The 20,539-nt window shown below is 43.8% G+C and overlaps 1 protein-coding gene across 3 annotated transcripts in view; it reads right to left on the bottom strand.

Moving 5' to 3' along the window:
- RUNX2 (RUNX family transcription factor 2) overlaps window positions 1–20,539 on the bottom strand; it is a 292,810-nt gene that overhangs the window by 201,003 nt on the left and 71,268 nt on the right. For all 3 annotated transcript variants that reach the window (XM_050950844.1, XM_050950843.1, XM_050950842.1), the window contains one exon: window positions 13,803–13,964. In XM_050950844.1, coding sequence (XP_050806801.1) covers window positions 13,803–13,964 — 162 coding nt within the window. The remainder of the gene's footprint in view (window positions 1–13,802; window positions 13,965–20,539) is intronic.

A 20,539-nucleotide genomic window follows, 5' to 3' on the forward strand; every position in this document is an offset into this window, starting at 1 on the left:
TGCATCAAATATTAATGCTACTGAGCTAGGGGGGGATTTTCAAAGCTGATGAAGGAATTCAGATACACAACTTCACTAAACTAGCCCCTCGTTCTTTACATTTTCAAAGAGATGTACAGATATAAACAAATTAATTGTGTCCTTGTGACATAGGTGAGGGTTGTTATTCCAATTTCACACATCAAGAAGGCAGGGAAGGTGAGTTGGGGTGGAGGGGAGGAGGAGGAAATGGTTTAATGTTAGTGGGTTAAGTACAGTCTACAACTGGGAGTCAGAAGCCTGAGTTCTGATACTATTTGCCACTATTTGATACTATTTGCCACTATTTGCACTGGGTGGCCTTGGGCAAATCACTTGGGTCATTGTTTTCAAACCTGGGTGCCAGGAATGGGAAAATGAAAATCAGACCACCTGTTTAGGTGCCTATACATCAATTATACATACTTGACTGTCATCTCCCACACTTTCAAATTTTGGCCTTAATCTCTCCAAGCCGAAGTGCTGCTAATGGCAGATGAGATAAACCTACCTGACAGGAAGGAAAAAGGGTTTGAGGCAGAATTAATATTTGTACAGTACTCAGCTGAAAATTACCACCTAAATATAAAAACTATCATTAAGGACATGCATTATGGCAGTGGATCTGGAATAGAACCTGGAAGATCCTGGCTCCCAGTCCTCTGCTCACTCCACTAGATTGTGCTGTTATCACCCTGTAACGTCTAGCAGATGTGGTAGTTCTAGTGGGGTTCCCCAATTGCATCACACACAGTGACTTGACCTCAGTTCTGGAGACACTAAGGTCTCGCCATGTTAAGAAACTCACACTTGAGCTGCAAAATATAGCCTTTTCCACAGCAGGGTACCACAGATGTTTCAGAGAATAAAGTGAGTTTTCTATGTAGGAATGTGTGTACTATGGAAGTCATGGGGGCCACTCCCATTTGCCCAGCTGAAAATGATCTTTGTGCACAAAGAAACATCTGAATACACCAGTTGTTCTTCCACATAAAAACAGCTGAGGGTAGCAGTGCACAGGGCGATACCACATCTGAATTATGAGAGAAAGGATGTTCTGGGCGTAAAGGCTCCGGCCCTTGACTCAGAAGGTCTGGATTCAATACCCTGTTCTGTCACAGACTCCTTGTGTGACTTTGGCCTCTCCGCACTTCAGTGCCCCATCTGTAGAACTGGGAGGCTGATAATTCTGCTACTTCCTGTGTTTATTTAGATTGTAAAGTCTAGCAAAATGCGGCCTGATCTCAGTCGAAATCTCTAGGTGTTACTGTAATATGAATATATTTTAACAATAATGAAGCAGGATACATGGAGAAAGCTGCCACTGTACACCTGAACCACCCCATATAACATCATGAATCAAGAGGAAAAAGAAGTGTTGGTCAATCAGCCTGCTAGGCTAATGCCCCCCTGAATTTTGCTTAGAAGACTCCCAGTACTGAGTAGCCCATTTCTCCATCGCCTCAAACATAAACTACTGTACTTGTCTTCTTTCCAGGCCCTTCATGGCTCACCCTCCTCCTCCTCATTGTCTCTTTTTCACTACTGAAATGTTGACTCCCACCTACAATCGGCCTATGTCATAGAATCATAGAATATCAGGGTTAGATGGGACCTCAGGAGGTCATCTAGTCCAACCCCTTGCTCAAAGCAGGACCAGTCCCCAGCTGCCAATGTCACCAGCTTCCATTGTCTACTTGTTACATTTTTCAAACAAGCACTCTGTTCTTTCTCCCATGCTTCCCCTCACTCTTGGGAAGATGTACACACCCACAGAGCTATGTCACTGTGCTCCTTCAAACTCTCCTTTGTCAGGACACCTGAAAAAATTTGATGATGGGTAGGCTGCTGGCGGGCTGCTTATCATGCTGACTGATACTGGCTCACAGTTTCCTTGTGTTCCCCCATCTGTCTGTTTGTATCCATCTTTGTATGCAGTGTTATTGTAGCCGTGTTGGTCTCAGAACATTAGAGAGAAAAGCGAGGTGAAGCAATAACTTTTATTGGACCAACTTCGGTTGGGGAGAGAGACAAGCTTTCGAGCTTACCCGGAGCTCTTCTTCAGCTCTGGGAAACTTACTCAGAGTGCCATAGCTAAACAATCTATTCCACCTTGTATTGAGCTGTGACACTCTGAGTAAGTTTCCCAGAGCTGAAGATGAGCTCTGTGTCAGCTCTAAAGCTTGTCTCTCAAACAGAAATTGGTCCAACAAGATATTACCTCACCCACCATGTATCCATCTTGTCCTGCATTTAGGTTGTAAGCTCTCTGGGGCAGAGCCTTCGCCTGTGACCCTTCCTGCCCCGCTCATGTTTGTACAGCACCAAGCACAATGGGTCCTCATCTGTGATGTGGCTCCTAAGTGCTACCACAATACAAATAATAAGTGGCTACGATGTGGCAATGGTAGGTGGCTGGATGACAATTCCAAAGATGGCTTAGCAGCCACTCTCAAATGTAATCATTGCTTTGATCGTTAGCCCCATGTCTCTAGTAAGGCAAACCAGCGTGTGTACCTCCACAGCTGCTCCAGGAAGTGTATTCTGTTCTGGGAAAGCCTTTGTCAAGAAAAACAAAATGCAGCTTGGAACTTGCAAATGCAAAGTTGTAACCAACATCCGCTCTTGGAAGCCCTCTGCTTCCACAACTGAGAAGGGCAGCATGTGCCAGAACTTCATCAGGCATGGAATTAAAATAGCCCTGGGCTGGGCCATGTGTTTCTCAGTGCATCAAGCTATCATCTCCCAAGAGTCTCCTAGGTCCCATACACTACTTTTTCCTGGGGACATTGCTGGGGCTGATGTTGCTCTGCTTTCGGAACAACACAGGCACTTGGCCTCACAGCAGGAATTCACATGCGGTGGTTTCCCTCCACCCACACCCTTCACAACATTCTGCCACCCCAGGTCCAGATGATAAGAGGTGTTGTTTGTATTAAACACAAGGCTTGTTCGGCAGGTGATGCCATAAAGCAGAGGTGCCCAGGCATTGGAGAGTGATATCTCAGCTAACCCATCAATGACATACAGTGCAAATTGTTCATGTGGCGTCATTAACTTCCCAGACAGTGACTGCTTTCATTAGCCCCTTGCCAACTGAGAGAGACACATTGTTGGTGCAGATGCTGATATTGACATTCCATGTTGCACCTCCTCCAGTAACAAGCATGTGATGCCAATTGGCAAAGACTAGCAAGAGAAGGACCTTCCACATAACTCCCTCTTAATTACTGTGCGCTGTTTAAACACAGGTGTTAGTCCACTGACTTCAACATAAGTACTCCTGAGAGGAAAATCAGCTTCTGGTGGGCCCTCTACAGCCAGGGCCAATATGCTGTACAGAAAGCAGGAGTATTTCATGTATGCCACAGTCCAATTTGGACATTAAAGTGGGAGCTCCACATCTATAGCCACCACAGTGCGAAGGATCAGACTGTGCTTCCTCTTCCTAGACTCAAAGATGTTGTTGACTCTCTGCCTCAGTTTGGCTATCCCTCAGTTCATCCCCCTCACCCATCCATCTCATCACTGGCATATCTAAACATTGCATTCCCCATCCCCTTCATCCTCCGTAATGGCTGCCATTTCAGCATCGTCAGTCTCAGTACCTGACAAAGCATCCTACACTCTGCATGGCAACAGCGTCCGCATGTCCTGCAGGGATCTGGACTCCAGCCTTCAGCCCTGATGTGGGGCTCCCTGATTTCTGCTTGGTCCCAGTTGAGCTTGATCAATTAAAGAAAGTTTTGAGCAATCATACCATGAGCCTTGCAGAGGAAAGTGCCTGCCTGGAAGGTGGACAATGTTGATGAAGTAAAGCACCCTGCAGCCGCCTCCTCTGTGTGCAGCTACTGCCCCTTGAAAACACTGCAGAAATGGTTTGGTGCAAATGATGTCTCTGCTTCTGAAGGAGAAATTCTTTGCGTGGCAGGGGCATTACCTACTCCCCAGTGAGCAAGGGGTTAAATTCAGCTCTGCTGCCTCTCCCCCTGGCACCAATGGCTGTACGCGTGGTATACAAAAGGAAGATGCCTTGGAGAGGCTGGGCTCTAAACTCAAAGGCTGTAGGAGTGGATTGAACCCCAACAGCAGTATGCTTCGATAGCGAGGGTCCGTAGTGCTGAATATCCATGGCCACGTTGTCTGGCTTTATGCCAGGTGTTTAAAAGCTCCATGGGATTATTACTGACCTGATACACCCAAGTTAATCATGTACGATCACATCCAATTTTCAGGGCTTGATGTGCAGGGACTTCATCTCCGAGGCAGGTTATATGACCAAAAAGGGACAACCAGCAGTGACCAGTGATGACTTCTCAAGGCCAGTTCTCAACAATACATCCCTATTACTGATAAAAATCAAACCTTATACCCAGTAGTCACCGCTGGCAATGTATATGAAATGCTTCCAGCCTCTCTATGTCTTGTTTAAGCAATGTCCATGTTTCAGAGCCATGTAAGAGTGTTGGAAGTACACTCTTGATAAATCTGTACTTTCGTATGTAATATCACTTTCTTTTTGCTCCAGACCCTAAGCAGATCCTTCATGGCTGAGGCTGCTAAACCAATTCTTCTTAGGATGCCTGGTTGGCTGCACCCATCTGATGACAATTTACTGCCTCAATAGATGAAATCATCCTCTATTTCCACAGTTTGTTTGGCAGTGCAGATGTCTTGTATCACAATGTTTGTGCTGACACTGTGACTTTTTGTTTTTGCCCAAGCAATCCCAAGCTAGAGAATTCTTTTCTTTTTGCTTACTCATGATGTCCCCTTGCCCTGAATTTTGAAGACCTTGCTGACTGTGACTGTTTTTCAAAGGGAATGGCCAAACAGTGCAAAAAGTGCAGGAGAATGTCTGTGCCTCTGTCCAGGAATAATATTCCTCCACCTCAGTCTGATGCAACAAGACAGGTCTAATATCAGTGAAACAAATAAGTTTCCCTTCATAAAAGAGAGTGATACTTAGGTCAGGACAAGTATAAAAACATAACCATTCCCATAGGAATTTCAGAAGGTAATTACTATATTAGCCTAACGCCTGCAAGACACGGGCTAGGACTGGGTGAAAATGTTTTTCAATGGAGTTTTTCAGATGGACAAGAAATATAGCCTCTTAACTGGTAAATCAGATGAAAAATAATTCCTGTTGAGCTGACCTTCCTGATCTCATCAGATAGGCATAGCCAGTTAGAGACAGAGAAATGGCATGTGACTTCCACCGTGTGATGCATCCCAATCGAATACAGCTCAAACTTGAATTACACTTTGAACAGCAGCTTGAAAAAAATCTGCAAGCAGCCAAGTAGAGAAAAATAATTTCCCCACAAGCTCCAGTGGAAAGTTTGCATACACCCCCAAAAGAGTTCTGATGAAACACTGGGAGGGTGTGAGATAAAGTGGGGCTGAATCCAGGTACTGAGGTCTGCGTAGAACCGTTTTGCACAGCACTGCTCTGGCCTTTTGGCAAATTAAATTGTTGAATTTGGCTCTCTAGTCTGATTTTAACCCTAAACTTAATTTTTTCTATAGCTTCTGTAATATCCCTAAGACCCACTGCAGAAACTGGTTCTTTTACACACCTCTCTCCTGTGTCTCAGTCTCTGCAGTAATAAACATAAAGGTTCCAAATATTAAACTGGTTACAACTGCAATTTTCTCCCTAGAATCCATTGCTGCTAAAACCCTTCCCTTTTCAAAAATGCTAATAATTTTGCATTTAGTACTTACCAGAATGTCTGCAGAATTAAAAAACTCTGCACCCACTGTAGAGTGGATCTAGTCACAAGTGACCAGCAAAAGGCCATCACCTGCTTTTATCTTCCTCCTGACTCTTCCTTTTGTGTCAGCCCTAAAACCTATATTATTAGGCATAGAGGGTCTCCTTTTTTCTGTGTAAAACACTTCTCTCCTATTACTCTTGCTCTTTTAAAATGAAGTTTGGAGTATTCTCCTCCATCTGTACCCTCCTATCTTCCTCTCTGACGAGGTTCTGTCCTTTTTTCTGCCAGAAGTGTGAATCATTGTCTCAGCTCTTATCTTCCATTTCTATCACAAATATCAGTCATTCTTTTTAATCTCTCAGCCAACACCTTTCCAGTTTTGCTTTTCAACTGAAAAGTTCTACTCTGAATCAGGGGGAGAGAGAGTGTCTAGTCTCTATGGTTCTTCACTTGCCCCATCTATAAAATGAGGATAAAAAATACTAGCCCACCCATCTCAGAAGGGTGTTAGGATGGTTTGTTAGGCTCCAATTCTGGAACCTTCATAAAAGATCACATTTTGCACTGGTGTCAATGGGTAAAATTGCACTGAAAGTCAGTGGAGTTGCATCAGTTTACATTAAGAGAGGATTTGATTTATTGAGCTGGCATTACTGCATGTGAGCCAGGGTTGCAGAGTTGTGCCCTTTAGAGTGTTAAGGTTTTGGAGACAAGAGCGTTGTCTTCAGCGTATTCTTACAAAGTGCTGTCTGCCTCTCCTGTGGTACTGAGCACCCTCTCGGTTCTGCTAAATTTAATGGAAGGAAGTGTCGCTTAGCCCTGGTCTACACTGGGGGGGGGGGATCGATCTAAGATACGCAACTTCAGCTACGAGAATAGTGTAGCCGAACTCAACGTATCTTAGATCGATTTACCTCCCATCTTCATGGCGTGGGATCGATGGCCGTGGTTCCCCCGTCGACTCCGCTTCCGCCTCTCGCCCGGTGGAGTTCTGGAGTTGACAGGGAGCAGGTTTGGGGATCAATTTATCGCATCCAGAAGAGACGCGATAAATCGATCCCCGATAGATCGATCGCTACTTGCCGATCTGGCGGATAGTGTGGACGTACCCTAAGTGTAGCTCAGTTCTGCACAGGATCAGGCCTACAGTGTCAATCACTAGGAGCTCACAGACATGGACATGTGCCTATATACAAAAGCTAAGAGGGCCCAATCCTAGAGCCATCGCATGAATAGTTCATTGACTTTAGTGATACTACTCTCATAACTAAGGGTTGCAGGATAAGGTCCTTTACATTTCTGGACTCTGGCTGCTCTATTGTCCTTACAAGTAGTTACCATTCTATTTACAAAAGCCAGTAGAGGCTGGTAAGAATAATCATTACAAAAATGTTCAGACTATGAGATCTTATTCCGGTTTAAGTTCATATAATTTTAATTAGCTCTTCAGAAAAGGCCTGGCACTTATGGAAAATATCCTTAATTAATATCAGATGCTAAATTAGTAATCAAAAAATGAATATCATTTGGTCTCAAGCTGAAACTAAAGTATGTTTTGGCATCATTATTAACTGTTAGCAGCAAGTTCTGGAAACAGATGCAAATCTAGATACACTTCCTAAATAGAAAACACATTGCAAAAAAACTCAGATAAAAATATATCTCTACATACCCATATATTTGAGTGTGCTATTTCCTGTCTGTATCAGCAACAAATTCATTCCACTTCAAGTTCCACTTGTTTCTTTCTTTTCTGTTGTTTACAAATCCTAAACTTCTGAAATAAAAACTCTTTCCCTCTGCCCCAATTTATCCTGTTTATTTCCTTTCTCAACAGTAATTTAAAATACATTAAATGGGGTTTTAGTAAGGACAAGGATTGGGTCCTTCAATTCAATTGGGTTCTGAAAATCAGGACATTTATTTCAATGTCTAAATACGGATGTAGTTGCCTAATTTTAGGCCACCCACATTTGAAAAATTTGGCCTATATCCTAAAGGCAGGGATCATGCAACCCAGCTTCTGGACAATAGCTCCAATGAGAGATTCCACGGTAGAGAGAAGCTCCTATTGATGTTCTACATGCCAGTGCCAAGGGGCTATAATGCTTAGGTCAGATTAAATGGGCAGGAGGCTAAAAATGGACAAACTGTGGTTTGCAAAATAAATAGTGCCATTTAAAAAAAAATATGATGAGTCACAGGTTTAGGTACAAACTGCAAATGACAGAGTTGTTTCTGAACAGCACAAATTTATCTTGATTTTTAGTAAAGCTTTTGAGTCCCATGTGACAGTCTCGTAAGCAAACTAGGAAATGTGGTCTAGAAAAAATTATTATAAGGTGGGTCCGCAACTAGTTGATAATTACTCTTTGAGTACAATTGTTCATTGGTTTGCTGTCAAACTGGGAGGCATATCTAGTGGGATCCTGCTGTGGTTAGTCCTGAGTCTGGTACTAGACAATATTTTCATTTATGTCTTATATAATGGAGTGGAGAATATACTTATAAAATTTGCAGATGACACCAAGTTGGGAGGGCTTGAAAGCTATTTGAAGGATAGGATTAGAATTCAAAATGAGTGACAAATTGCAGAATTGGTTTGAATTCAACAAGATGAAATTCAATAAAGACAAATGCAAATACATCACTTAGGAAGGAAAAAATCAAATGCACCACTACAAAATGGGGAATAACTGGCTAGGTGGTTGTACTGTTGAAAACAATCTCAGGGTTACAGTGGATCACAAACCGAATATGAGTCAACAATGTGACGCAGCTGCAAAAAAAGGCTATTATCATTCTGGGGTGTATTAACAGGAGTGTCATTTTTAAGACATGGGAGGTAACTGTCCCCCTCTACTCATCACTGGTGAGGCCTCAGCAGGAGTACTGCATCCAATTCTGGGCACCACACTTTAGGAAAGATGTTGACAAACTGGAGAGATTGCAGAGGAGAGCAACAAAAATGATCAACGGTTTAGAAAACCTGACCTATGAGGAAATATTTAAAAAACTGGGCATCTCTCTCTTGAGAAAAGAAGACTCTGGGGGCAGCGGAAGGTGGGGGACTAATAACAGTATTCAAAAATGTAAAGGGTTGCTATAAAGAGGACAGTGATCCATTGTTCTCCATGTCCACTGAAGGTACGAGAAGAAGCAATGGGCTTAATCTGCAGCAAGGAAGATGCAGGTTAGACATTAGAAAAAACTTTCTAACTACAAGGCTAGTTAAGCTCTGGAATAAGCTTCCAAGCTAGGTTGTAGAATTCCTGCCACTGGATGTTGTTAAGAACAGGTTAGACAAACACCTTTCAGGGATGATCTCGGTTCACTGGGTCCTGCCACAGAGCAGGGGGCTGGACCTGATGACTTCTTGAGATCCCAGCCCGATATTTCTACCTTTCTATGGTTCTACTTATAGAATCTCTTGAGCTTTCAGAAGTTCCCTTTGTCTGTTCAGCTCAGTGTTTCCCAAAGTGAGGTGTGCAAAGGACTAGCCAGGAGAAGTGGGGAAACAGACAAACTTCTCACTTGCTCTTGAGCCTGAGTTTTCATTTAAAAAAAAGAGTAAGGCCAGGTCTACACTAAAGAGCTAAATGGACCCAGCTATGTTGCTCGGGGGTGTGAAAAAGCCATATAGTTAGTAAAAGCAGCAAAGAATCCTGTGGAACCTTATAGACTAACAGATGTTTTGGAGCATGAGCTTTCGTGGGTGAATACCCACTTCTTCAGATGTGCATCTGAAGAAGAGGGTATTCACCCACGAAAGCTCATGCTCCAAAACATCTGTTAGTCTATAAGGTGCCACAGGATTCTTTGCTGCTTTTACAGATCCAGACTAACACGGCTACCCCTCTGATATAGTTAGTAGTGACTAACCCAACCTTACCCCTGATGTACCTAAGAGAGGGAAAAGAAAGTGAGGTGGCCAAGGAAGAACTGGCAGAAGGCAGTGACAGAGGAGATTGAATGTGCTGGTGTTACCTGGGAAGACATACCACAACTAGCAAGTAACTATCATTAGTGGAGGAACTAGTCTGCCCAGTGGTACAGCAGGAACTAAGGTCTAAGTTCTGAAATGGGCTTAAAATGGGACATACATTTTTTTTTCTTTACAGGCAGGTGACCCTTCAATGCAAAATTTCAGCATCAGTTTTTATGCCCATTCTCAGTAGTTTTTGTCTGACTTCTGTTCATACATTTTTAATAAGGACTGTGTGAAACTGGGCTCTAGCTAAAATTTGTCCCTGCTTTTTGTCAGGTATCTTTTAAGAGAAACAGTATCAACCTTTCCAAAAATTGGCAGATAGGAGAATCTTGAGTGGATTTTGTACAAAAGGGAGTTTTTAAAAGAAATACACAGGTTTTAAGAGTCTTTTCGCCTCTGTTTTTAAAAAAATGAAAGTTTATCTGTCAGCAGAGGGTGAGGCATAAAATCTCAGAGAAATTCAGAACAGATGCCATTTCTCATCATTCTCTAGGTCCGGAGACAGAGGCCACACATCAAACTGCTACAGTTCACAATGCTAAGAGGGATAGCGTGCTGAAGACGGGAAGGCTGAGCAGTAGTCTGGTGTGTTGTAGGGGATATGTTAGTAAAAAGGGGTGCTGGAAGGCTAGCATCCCCCAGCAGACAGAGTTAAGTTTATGATCTGTGAGGTATGGTAGCTGTGGTATGGCAGGGTGAAGTGACGGATGGGTGTGCCTGTGGTTTGTACTGTTAGTTGGCTTACTTACTTCCTTGCTTTTGTGTCAGGTACCATAAATGTTTCATGACTAAGTTCTTGTGTATTAATCTTACTACTCTGTTAACATTTATTGGCCAAAGCCTGCAATTGCTGAAGGCCTTGATTCTAAAAGTCCTCGTGTGGTCTGCAGGATGGTACTCGGGCAGTTAGCCTGAGTCGCTGTCTGCACCACTGCGGCCACATTCCTACTTTTAGGCATTAGCTCCAGCAGAGTGAGCATGTGTATGTCTACTTGTGCTGCGAATTACACCAGCTGTTGGGTAGACATACCCTTCAAATGTGTTGGCTGGCATGTGGTACCCAACACCTTCTCACCAAGCTTAAATATCGGTCTATGTGGCATGTGAGGCCTGAATCTGAAGTATTACTATTTGTCTTCCCATTTGTTAATGAGCAATAGGCATTCATTAAAATAACCTTGTATATTTCTAGCAAAGGTGATAATCAGTTCTCTGCCATTATACTGAGAAACAATTATTTTTCTCTTTGAGGCCTTGTAATGCTTTGGTTCTAAATAAAGTAATTCCTCCCTCATGCAGGAGGGTGCCTGAAGTTTTTTCGTGCTCCCAGGAATGTAATTTTTCTTCTAAAAAGCCTGGTTCTACTCTGAAAAATGACTCTCTAAAAATGGATCAAATGGATGAGGATCCAGTTTTCTCAGTTTACAAGTGATACGTTGGTTGTTGTAACTGCCAGACCAGCAGACTCGAGCTAGATTCTTTCCTTCTGATATCCCTTCGTCAGTAATGAAGTGCAGTCCAGTTTTTGTGGTCAGCTACACCTGTGCATACCACTGCATTCAGTGGTGTTGCACAAGTGTTTCTGTCTGTCTATATTAGTGCTGAGGGCCAAACCATTATATTTGAGCACTGTGCAATCATTAGCGATTTTATACCCCCATCTCATTGGGATGCATTAGCCCTATTCTACAGATGGCAAAATGAGGCACAGACTAGATTAACAGACCTGCCCAAGGTAATACAGGGAATTTGTGGCTGGGGCAGGAATTGAAGCCAATTCTCTTGAATCCCAGTCCAGTGCTCTATCCACCAAACCATCTTTTCTTATCTCACCCTTCTGTGTGGTTGGACAAGTGTGACTGAGGCCCCAAGGTTGGGACTTAGTTAACAATTTTGTTGACAATGTGTGAGAAGGACTAGACTCAAACTCCCCTCCCAGAGCTGTGTTGGTTCCGCTGGGCTGAGGAGTAAAAAACAGTACAACTTATTTTGTTCGCAAAAGCCAGCAAATAGAAGCTGGAATACACCCAAGGAAATCACACCTCTTGGGTAAGAAGGTGGCAATTTTTGCAGTCACAAAACCACACTTTAAGATTCCACTCCACACATTATAAACAATATGGGCCAGATCCAGTCCTCACTCGTTTGCCACACTGCAGTGGAATTCGCTGCACTGTAGGGGCATGCAAGCAGGGTGCCAGAGTTTTCAAATGGTGCTACAATATGTCTCCTTGCTGTCTGAGAGTCAGACCTAGTGCTCAATCTAAGAAAGCCACTGGCAGTCAGTGAGTTAACATGCAATATTACGGACAGTCTCAGATATTTGTGGCAGATCAAAATCCTCTTTGGTAGATTCAGAACTAAGTGACAAAGCCAGCTTCCTATGTTTGGAAAAGACAAAAACAGAGGGAGAGAGGTTGTTCACCTAAAGGTGAAGGCCAGGAGAAGTGGGGACAGCTTGCTGTGGAATAAAATAGAAAAGTACTGCATGTGGCCTTATGATGTACATAGTTAGGTCTTTTAGCCATTATACGTGCGCCCCGCATGCTAGGCACTCACGTTTGAATACACACAGGCAAGTAACTTACACTGATGTGTCAGTCCCGGTATGGGCCTTTCCCTGTAGGTATTGCTGGGGGCAAAATTGCAAAAATAACCTCTTTGACCACACAGGGCTGTGCAGACCATCAAGAGACTCAAACTAAAGAGGAAATCAATCTAAAGCCAAACACATCATTTCTTCAAAATAAAGTTAATTTTGTTTTTAAACTAAATGAGCATCACAAGGAAAGGCCAGAAGGGCCTGTTGGGCTTTGCCAGAACTGTTGACCCATATGGAAATGCGGCATTCTCTGAAAACCCAGAGAGCACTAGGGCCAGAGAGATCTTTGCTGCTATTTGTTTGAGACACAAAGCTTCCCCACTCCAAGATGAAAGAAATAAAGGAGCCTAAACTAATCAAATCCTACATGCCTGTTGGCTGACATTCAGTTTGTCCATGATGCAGCTCAGTGAAGTGCGTAGCATTTACAGTGCTCTGAGCTTTGTAGAAGGGAGAAACAAAGACAGAAAGAAATTCACCTAGCTGCAAGTCAAACAGGTGTATGGGGCTAGAATCTGAGACTGTAACAGTGTTTTACAAATATGGAAAAATAGAATAAGACCAATTCTTCATGCTTTACTAATGAATTGTAAAGGTTTTCTTTATATTACACATGCTTTTGGCAGATACCTCTCCAATATTTCCACACCTGTCTGTTTAGAATTTTAATTCTCCAGCTAAGACATGGTTCCCCAGAATAACAAAATATACAAGGCGATTTTCTGCCGTTCCATGTTGTATGTTATAATGGGGCAACTGGCTTATTCTACACAGCTGAATTTACCTTTGTGACCACTTGAACTACATGGCTGCATGCATATTTGTTTGATAATAAGTGTCAGTTCTGTCTAGTGCATGTGCCTAAAAAGATTTCCTCTCTCCTTCATCATTCCAAAGCACAATCTGTCCAGTATTCCCAGGACTGCTCTGTACCCTGAAGTGACTCAACCAGTTTCTGATAGAGATCTTAATCACACATTAAATAAGAGAATTGGCTATCTTGAGCTACTGAATTGAAATAAGCAGGAGTGAGCCTTAAACCTAAATATTAAAGAAACAGAGGCCCTTGCCAGTAAGCCAAATCTAATTTAGGAGATATAAGTAAAAAAAATTAAAATATCAAAAATACAGAGAAATTATCCTAGTTGCTTCACAACAGATGGCCCCCTGTTGAAAACAGTGTGATTCAGTAGTTGAATCAGACAGTTAAAGATAACCTGACCTAAAATGGACCTTCAGACACTCAAACTACATGCTCAAAATAACACAGTAGCACTTTAATTTGTGGATCAAAACCTTAAAAAGAAAGAAATTTTGACCCCTTCACAGTGCAGAAACTCTGGTACCACAGACAGATCTTCACTTTTGCTGCAAAGCTGCATTTGAGGGCAGATAGCTTCTGCATAAGCAGCCTCAACCTTTCCTGTTCCTGTCTGCATAAGTATTTTAGCTGAAGCATGGTCTTTACCTGAGAGGCGTCTGGGCACATCGGTGATGGCAGGAAGGCCTGTGCCTCGTGAAGAGGACAGGGGAGTTGTGGAATGAATGGATGGTGAAGTCATCTGGCTCAAGTAGGATGGGTAAGACTGGTCATATGACCATGGAGGGGATGATTGTGCCTGTCTGGGGTCTAAAAAACAAAACAAAAAGAGAAAATTAAAAAAGAAATGAAAAGATTTAGGGACACCAGCAGCTTCATCAATGAGAGTGTTATTATAGAATCTAAGCACATGGATATTATGAAGACTGAGACTGCCTGACAAACCAGAACTCCCAGCACCCTTCCATTCTCCCTGACTCTGAGTTTTTCACCTTGGAAAATAATATGGCGGGAAATGCACAGTGCAGAACAAAGTACTTCCTCTGAATTTCTAAAGCAGTAGCAAGCAGAATTTAAAATGATGTGGCCAGTGTTCCATAAATTCCCATACTCTCTTGTCCAGTCCTAATAAAGCATTCCACCAGCAGCTCAGAGCTCTGATAACATCCCCAGTGTGGCTTTTTTTTTGCGGTTGCTTTTCTTTTTCTTTTCTTTTTTTTTAATGCTGCAGCTGAACTTAAAACTGGCTTTTTGGGGAGGGAAGGAGAACTAAAAGTTGATGGCCACACTGTCAAGTTGTTATCCAGTTTTAACATTAAACAGAAGCATTTTCAGCACTGAGAAAGTGATCCAAGAAGAAAAACGTTATTAATCCTATTAGCATCTGTCCAAAAAATATCATGTTTGCATTCAAGCCTGATTACCTATAATCACCATAAATATAATCTGAAACTGAATGGCTTGGGGTAACCACTGGAAGTTAATTATGACTTTTATAATTTTTACAGCTTGGCTTGGAGGGAATGATTCAAGGGCATGCAGATTCTCTTTTCCACTGAAGTTCTGGTGGGCTGCACTGGGTGAGAGAAGAGGGTGGGCAGTTTTATTTTCCTACTACTAGGTTTTGTAAACAATTTTGCTTTTAGTCAATAACCAGTGATTCACTGCTTACAGGAGGAATTACTCATCAACATTTATTTTTTCTTTTACATTGGTGAAAACCCAACAGCATTTCCTAGATAAGAGAGTTTGTTTAGTAAGCTAGGTGGTACACAAGAGAACTATATGCACTGCTGCCTTTAGATTGCTTTATACCTACTCAGGACTGGTGCAGTGTCTTTGGCACCCTAGGAGCACGGCCATTTTGCCACCCCGCGTGCTGCTCACACGGCTCCGGTGGACCTGCCGCAGGCGTTCCTGCGGAGGGTCTGCTGGTCCCGTGGCTCTGGTGGAGCTGCCGCAGGCGTGCCTGCGGGAGGTCCACCGAAGCCGCGGGACCAGCGGACCGTTCGGAGGAAGGCCTGCGGCAGGTCCACCAGAGCTGCGGGACCAGCGGACCCTCCACAGGCACGCCTGCTGCAGGTCAAATGGAGCCACCTGCCGCCCCCCCCCGGCAAAATGCCGCCCCCCAATAATCCTGGCGCCCTAGGCGATTGCCTAGGTCGCTTAAATGGAAGCGCCGGCCCTGTACCTACTGCAACATAACCAAATTCTCTCTACTATTTCCAAAGTAGCAAATCAATCCCAGTTTACCTCAAGAAGTTGCTACATTTGAGCAGTGTCTTAAGGCTCCACTTTGTTGACAGAATCACGAAATCTGAATGGCATAAGCAATCCCCTCCCCATTTTTTTTCTTCAGGAAATTCATCTTTAAAAAAACAAAACAAAACCCTCTTTCTGCTCTTCCACATGGCAAAACCTTGTAGTGTCAGCTATTTCTTGTTTATTTTTTCTGTTTAGACATGATTTGTTTGAAGAGATGTCTGGAAAGCAGATACTTCCTTGAAGCAAAATAACTATACAGATACAACCAAAAAAACCCTTTCCAATTTAATTTTAAAAGGATTTTCCTTTGGTTTGCAATTTATATTAGAGTTGAATAATATAAATGGTTAACATAAATTCTCCTCAGAAATCTGAAGGACACTTGATCGTTAAATGTAATTAACTTCTTTGTTTTAACAATTTCAAGGCTAGGGCTGTATAGATTGGCACAACTTCAGATATGACTGGCTGTTGTTAATCTGATACTGACACTTCTCCCTGCCTCATACCAGTACTGTAATCTACTACTCAATTAATAGTAAGCAATCGTAAACTGTGGGGGTGTGGTGGGAAAGCTTATGCACAGTGGCAAAACAATATTAAAATTAATGATGGGTCAGGACCAGAACCTCCCATCCAAACGCTTTCAAATTCCAGGAGGTTTTCAATCCCAGTCTTTGGACCCAAACGACTGTCCCTTATGGTTTTGATTCTAGGTCACATCTCAGACTGGAAGGGGCTTAATTTCCATTTTGAATATGGAAGAAATATCCTAAGAATGGATGTTCTCACAGGAGTTGGGCCCAAGGCAATGAGACTCTCATGCATACAGTTGCTCTCATGGGATTTCTGCCACTCAGAATGGTAGAAGTCTCATGGGAGCAGAAATTCTTGTCACGTTTGTGCACCATCATACCTTGAACTCATATCCTAGTCCTCATTTGGCCTGGGACCCTGAAATCTAGCCTAACCCTAGATCTAAATACAGCCTCTTTGGCTCATTCCATCTTAAAATAAGAATAAAGGCTTTAGGGTCATGTAAACAAATTCTTATATTTGATACTTGATTTCAGCAATTCACCATTGTAACAGTATGAATTTTAAAAGCAAAAATTATTTTAGAACAGAGAGGAGGGACTCTCTTTTGGTTAAAGCACTGGACTGGGGCTCAGGAGATCTGGGTTCAATCCTGGATTTGCTACAGACACAGGTGCTGGAACAAGGGGTGCTGCCGCCCCTCCCGGCCTGAAGTTGTTTCCATCATATGCAGGGTTTACAGTTTGGTTCAATGGCTCTCAGCACCCCCACTATACAAATGTTTTCAGCACCCCTGGCCACCAACTCCTGATGTGACCTTGGGCACAAGTCACTTAATCTTTCTCTGCCTGAGTTCCCCAGAATACTCTTTCTCCTATTCTTTATCTTGCCTGCTTAGTTAGTAAGCTCTTTGGTGCACAGACTGTTTCTTACTATGTAGCTAGTACAATGGGGCCCTGATTTTGGTTGGGGCCTCTTGGTCCAGATAGCTCAGTGCAGAGAAGATCCATGCCTGCCGATCATAGGGGGCATACAGTGAGGGGAGCAGCTTCAGCAAAGCAAGGGAGCATGCTCAGTACAAGCCAAGCAGCAAACTGGGGGGGGGTACATGACCCCGGGTGTCGCCACGCCCCCGCCATGTCACCTCTGACTCAGTGGACACATATTCCAACATGACCACTTCTCAAATGAGAGTGAAAGTAAGTTCAGTTTGAGCTCTGCGGAGAAATGTGGGCCCAGTTCATCACTGATTAGAAAAGGAAGCAATTGAAAAGAAAAAACTGAAACCAAACCAAACCCAAGCAACTGTTGACAGAAAAGTTCCTACTGCAGCTGAGAGTCACTGCTTGGGAGGAAATCAGGGCTGCGCCAGAATGGATCGTCATGAGACTTCTGCACCGTAAGTCAAGGCTGAGGTCACCATTGGGGCAGGGTGGAGAATCTTGCCCTGTGGCTGGCTGGCTTTGTTCACTGGGCTTGGCCTGTTAACAAACAGGAAACTGAAGTTTCTAGCTTCTGCGAGCAGAAGCGCTCAAAGCAATGCCACCTCGTTAAGAACAGCAGTGTGTGCATGTGCAGAGGGCTGGGTGGGGGGAGCTGCACTCGTGCTGCCTGTCAAAGATTACGTGCAAAGCCGAATGGTAAATTGCATGCATCTCCTCAAGCTGGGCTGAACGCGCTCACTAACTAGGCTAAATGGGAAATTCAGTGCACAAATTACAGAAACAGCTGTTAGTCCTGCAGACAGCCGGCCAGCTGGGGACCCACGATGCAACATTCTGTGGCACTAGGGACTAGTCTACACTAGAAGCGCTACAGCTGCGCTGATGCAGCACGTTGGGTGAAGACTCTCTATGCCGACGGGGGAGAGCTCTTCCATTGGCCTAATGAAACCACCTCTGTGAAACGAGAGGGAGACACTCTCCTGCTGACATGGTGCTTTCCAAACCCGCGGTTAGGCTGCTGTAACTTACGTCACTCTGAGGGTGGCTTATTCACACCCCAAGCGACATAAGTTATGCCAGCGTAACCTGTACTGTAGACAAGCCCTAACACAGCTACCCCCAAATGCCATTGGAGCAGGAACTTAGGGCACAAGAGATCAAACAATCTTGTTTGTTTGGGGTTTTTTCCACATATGCCACAGTCTGTACTGAACACAGAGCCATATATAGAGAGGAAACCCTGCCCCTCCAAGCCTCACGGAGCGTATTCATACCCCAGAGTTTGCTCCCAGACTGATGTTTTCTGGGACATGTGGCAAAGCTAGGCACAAGAACTTAATAGGGAATCGCAAGGAAGTTTTTAAGAGTTCCTCTTTTGTTGCTTGTGTGCTGAGTGAGCACTTAGACTGGATACACGGGGTATTTAGTATGCAGTGGTGAAATATATACAATGGCCTTTGAGCATATTAGTGGGAAGCTTTTTCTGCCTTCTGTACAAGAAGCAGATGCTCTTGTTAGCTCTCACCAGGGAGCTTGTGAGATTTTCCAGGTGATCAGGCAGCTTCTGGGTGTCTGAGGGCCAGAAGCTTTGCATTGTCACATGAAAGATCATAGGTGGTTACAACTGCAGCATCTTTCCAATTGTTAAAAGTCTAGAACATATGAGAAGTTCCAGAGCTGTTAACCAGAGGGAGTATGACTCTGCCTAAAGGAATCCCCAGAATACAAGAAAATTAAAAAAGCATACTGAACGGGGGGGGGGGGGGGGGGAAAAACCCACCCACCTGTCTTGATGGCAATATGCAAACACTGAAGAAAGGCAGAGCACAGTGAGATGACCAAAGCCAGGCGTTCAGGGCTATCATATTTCTGCACTTCAAAATTTGGAGTGATTACTAATAGCAATCCTCCTTTTGTAAACATTTTTGTTCTGCCTGTGTGGGTGTGAAGAAGAGTGCTGCTTTCGTCAGTCATTCACAACAGGGCATTGCATGCATATACTCCTAAACTTCATGCACAGATCGGCTGAAACAAGTCAGCCAGGGTGAGGTCTAAACTAATACGCAGACAGCTACTTCCTGTTTGCACTGCCAGGTAAGTTTCTGTGAAGCAGAAAATATCAAATATTGCATATTATTTTGTTCCTAGGCTTCATTGCCACATTCACAGTTACGGTTGGTAGATTTACATACTATTTGACCGTTGCTTCCATGGTCTACTGTATGCATCTTAGTGGATTCTTGGAAAAACAAGGGCGTTTAGAAATTATTCAAATGTTGGATGGACTGTACAAAATTAAAAATCAATGTCCCAATTCTGCTGTCAACTACACAGGCTTTCCCAGTTAAGTAGCCTTTTGCAATTCTTTGGCAATAGGTTATAAGAGATCTAGAGTGTAGAGAAATCAATTTTCCATTCCCCAAACTGAAAGAGTGCTGAAGAACATGACCTCCAGACACACAGGGTGACCATTTCTCACTGTAGAGCAATGGTCCCCAAACTGTGGGGTGTCCCTTCCCCACCTCCTGTACAGGGATGCAAAGGAACATTTAGGGTGTGTGCCAGGGCCCAGGCCAGCCCCTCTGAGGGGTAGGGAGGCAGCACCACCCAGCCCTGCTCTGCCCCAGTTCTGCTCTGGCTCCAGCCCCGGGCGAGGCCTCAGCTTCAGCTCCCGCCTCTGACCCCAGCCGCGGCCCCTGACCGCAGCCTGGCTCTCAGCTTCCAGTCCTGGCACTGCTCCCAGCTGCAACTCTGGCCCTGACTGCGACCACGGCTCCAGTCCTGGCCATGGCTCTGGCTCCAGTCCCAATCTCAGCTCCTGGCCCCGGCCTCACTCCCGGCCCCAGCTGAGCGCGGACAGATTACATTATAGGTAAGGGGGAGATGTGACATAAAATGTTTGGAGTCCACTGCTGCTGAGTCTAAAATCTAAAAAAACACATGTGTGCATGCTTTACACAATCATTCTCAGTTGAGTCCCTGTCACCCATTCAACTCTGGTGCCACGTTTGTTGCTGACTATATTAATGCTACTGCTCATGCTGAAAAATAAGCAGTCTGGAGTTAACTTTTGTAAATATTTAAAGTAAGATATCCTCAATTATGGTCCTAACAAAGCAAAGGCTACTCTCTGCATGAGTAAATGGGCTATTGCAGAAAACTCTCTTCTCTGAGCTTCTCATGGACTCTTAAAAACTCTGGGCCAGATCCGAATCTCCATGGTCAATCAGGAGTAATTCCATTGAAGTCAAGTCTAAAGGCGTTACTCCTTGACTGACACTGGTATAAGTGAGACCAGATTTTGGCTTTCAGTCTCTAAAATCACCCCACCACCACCACCAATCCCTCAAGAGTCACATTTCCTAAAGAAAAAAAAACAAAAATTATTCTTGCTAACTAGACAGTGCAACTAGACAGTGTGCCCAAACTTTACCTGATGGAGGGTCACCATGACAAATTGCCAGTAGCTTGAAGGATGGAATGAAATAGCATAACATGCAACAGACTGCAGTCACCCGTGTCCACAATGCAGAGCTGCAGCCTACAGCTCCCACTACTCTATGTTGATACATACATCCAAGCACGCTTGGTCCTGTAGTTTCAATGGGCCACATCTCTGTATTAAAGTAAAATGCAACC

The sequence above is a fragment of the Gopherus flavomarginatus genome, chromosome 4, assembly GCF_025201925.1.
Source record: "Gopherus flavomarginatus isolate rGopFla2 chromosome 4, rGopFla2.mat.asm, whole genome shotgun sequence".
NCBI classification, from domain to species: Eukaryota; Metazoa; Chordata; order Testudines; family Testudinidae; genus Gopherus; species Gopherus flavomarginatus.